The sequence below is a fragment of the Borostomias antarcticus genome (genome assembly GCF_949987555.1).
Source record: "Borostomias antarcticus genome assembly, chromosome: 37".
In the NCBI taxonomy this organism is placed as follows: Eukaryota; Metazoa; Chordata; class Actinopteri; order Stomiiformes; family Stomiidae; genus Borostomias; species Borostomias antarcticus.
The window spans coordinates 319,304-322,086 of NC_140270.1; the positions used below are offsets into that span (position 1 = coordinate 319,304).

Consider the following 2,783-nt stretch of genomic DNA (forward strand, 5'->3'; position numbering starts at 1 on the left):
ACACCTATTTATTTTGACGGCGAAGTGAATGGCGCGGGAAAGGACTGTTGTCTGGCGTGAGCGAGCATGCGACAACAGGACTGAGAAGGGCTAGCTAACATCCGTGATCTCGTCCTCTTTTATGGAAGTGGGCCGTGTCTGTTTCATAGTCAAATTCGGTACAGCTCTCTTGTCGCGAATTAATGTTGTGGACGATTAGATGCTTCCTTAAGTTAGAGGCATTTCCTGTCTTGTCTTGTCAAATTATCTTGTCGCACTCGGACACATTGCGCCTAACACTACCAGTGTCTGTCGCTTTTGTGAAATGGAGCCAGACCGCGTCGCCATTTTTAACGTCTGAACATGTGCGGACTGTGGCGCGAGCGGACACATACAATTTGTTTTCCTACCTCAGCCAGTCAGTGGCCACGTTAGATATTAGAACAGGAAGTGATAGGATGATGAGAGACGGATAAAAATGTAATAAATAAATAAAATAAAAAATGTTTTTTTGTTTAATAAATAAAAAAAAGTATCGAACACAGGGATCGAATGTTTTAAGATCTTTTGATACCTCGATACCTAGCAGTGTTTAGGTCGATACCACAAAGGTATCGAATTTTGATACCCAGCCCTACCCCCAATTCCAACCCTTGATGCTGAGTGCCAAGCAGGGAGGCAACGGGTACCATTTTTACAGTCTTTGGTATGACTCGCCCAGGGATCGAACTCTTGACCTCCTCGTCTCATGGCGGACACTCTAACCACAAGAACTCTGACCTGGTATAGTTCGTCGTTATCAACTGGTATTGCTAACAATGGCCGACTTGACTAGAACTACAAAGATGAGGCGAAAGTGGGGTTTTCGTGTTTTGTTTCTGGGACGCATTCAACTGGGATTATGACGTCATCCCAGCTGTCAAATCCGGAGCTCTGATACAAAAGGAACGCAGCGTCAGTATCGGGGCCACGCCCCTCGACCCCACGACCCTTCGTCCCGTTCCCTTCCGCCGCCACAAAACAGACACCGCCAGGGCTCCGCTCCGAAACTGAAAGCTCTCACCCAGCCTTCCTTCCCTCTGTCGCCCTCATCACAACTCTACCACCGTCGGCTGTAGCTCAGTTGGTAGAGCGGGTCGTTCAGTGATCGAAGGGTCAGTGGTTCGAATCCCGGCTCCGACTGTCCACATGTTGAAGTGTCCTTGAGCAAGACACTGAGCCCCAAATTGCTCCCAATGAGCAGGTTAGCACCTTGCATGGCAGCTGCCGCCATTGGTGTGTAAATGTGTGTGTGAGTGAGTGAATGAGAGGCCATTGTAAAGCGCTTTGAGTGCCGCTAATGTGGAAAAGCGCTTTATAAGTGCAGTCCATTTACCATTTACAACCGTCTGGGGGCTCAGTCCCAATTCAGCACCCTTCCTCGCCCCCTCCTGCTCTCTCGTCCCCCGCCATAAGGGGCTGAGATCCATTTTTCTGAAATGGCGTCTCTCACTCGCACCCTGAAATGGCGTCTCTCTTTGAGGTAGGCGTCTCTCTTTGAGGTAGCCCCGCAGTCATCACAACTATACCATGACAACGACCCAAGGGGCCCAGTTCCAACACTCACACCGCGACAGCATCCTCCCTTCTTCCTCTCGCTGGTGCGACCAGGGTTCAGGTCCATCGTGTCAATACTCACGTTGGTGATGTCGATGAAAGCCGTCCTCTTCTTAGGGGCGCCGCGAGGAGGAGAGGACGACCTCTTGACCTGGGGGCCTTCTTCCTGTGGGGCGCAAACGCGCACGTGTGCAAGCACACACACACACACACACACATACACACACACACACACACACACAACAGAGAAGGAGAGAACAAGGTTAAGATGGATATAAAATTAGGAGATGGCAAGCTAGGCAGGTTAACTGGATTTGGATTTTAGGGATGTTGTGTTACTGTCTGTCCTGCTTTTAAGACTTCAGGGACCATATTGTAAACAAGTGTTTACACATTTACATGTTATCATTGGATGTTACTATCCATAGCTTGGATACCTGGTTCTCCGTCCCTCTGCTGTGCAGTGTGGGGATCATGGTGGTCGGTTTCTTCCCCCGTGGAAAAGGCATTGTGTCCTCAGATCTCACCAAACGATATGCGATGGGCAGACGGTTAAGTTGTATTTCCTATAGAGAGAAAAACAAGCATTTTTGGACTAACTTGGTGGTGCTTTCTCCAAAGTACAGACCTGCAAACTCTGGAGTAGTGAAAAAGGTGGACATGCACAACTAAAACCCTCTAGATTCACTGAAACTACTATGGTTAACATAAAAAAGGTGACTGTAGACAAAAGGTGACACGTTTGCAGGTGTGAAAGTAGCTGAGTTAGCAAGGCAAGCGTGGCTCTGCAGTCTAGTGAGTTAAAAGGTTGCATGGGGCCAATGCTAGCAGAGTTAGCTAGCTGCTAGCTAGCAGGGCAGGATCCCTGCACGTAAATTTAGTTATGATGAACTCTTACCTTTTCTTACGGTTTCCTGTGATACTTGCAATGCAAAAAAGTAACTTTTGGTAGAGAGAAACATGCAATTTATTCCACAATCCAGAGTATGGTTCATTCAGCCTGAATACTCAAAACACACAAAGTCCGCTGTTGCATCCAAACGTGAAGAAGGCGACGCCCATTGGCTGGAATTCGTTTCCAGCCGTCCTATCAGCGTGCGGTAGGGACGCCGTTGTTAAAGGGAGGGGCCATAGGATATTCAAACCCCCTAGCAACCAATCAGAGTGCGACGATTAGGATCTTGTTTTGTTTTTGTCGTCTACGGATT

The 2,783-nt window shown here is 48.3% G+C and overlaps 1 protein-coding gene across 1 annotated transcript in view; it reads right to left on the reverse strand.

Annotated features, from left to right (window-relative positions):
• ccnb3 (cyclin B3) overlaps nucleotides 1-2,136 on the reverse strand; it is a 7,555-nt gene extending 5,419 nt beyond the window's left edge. The window contains 2 exon segments of the mRNA XM_084461152.1: nucleotides 1,658-1,741; nucleotides 2,013-2,136. Of these exon segments, the coding sequence (XP_084317278.1) occupies nucleotides 1,658-1,741; nucleotides 2,013-2,084 (156 nt within the window). The 5' untranslated portion in view covers nucleotides 2,085-2,136.
• Nucleotides 2,137-2,783: the final 647 nt, after the last annotated feature.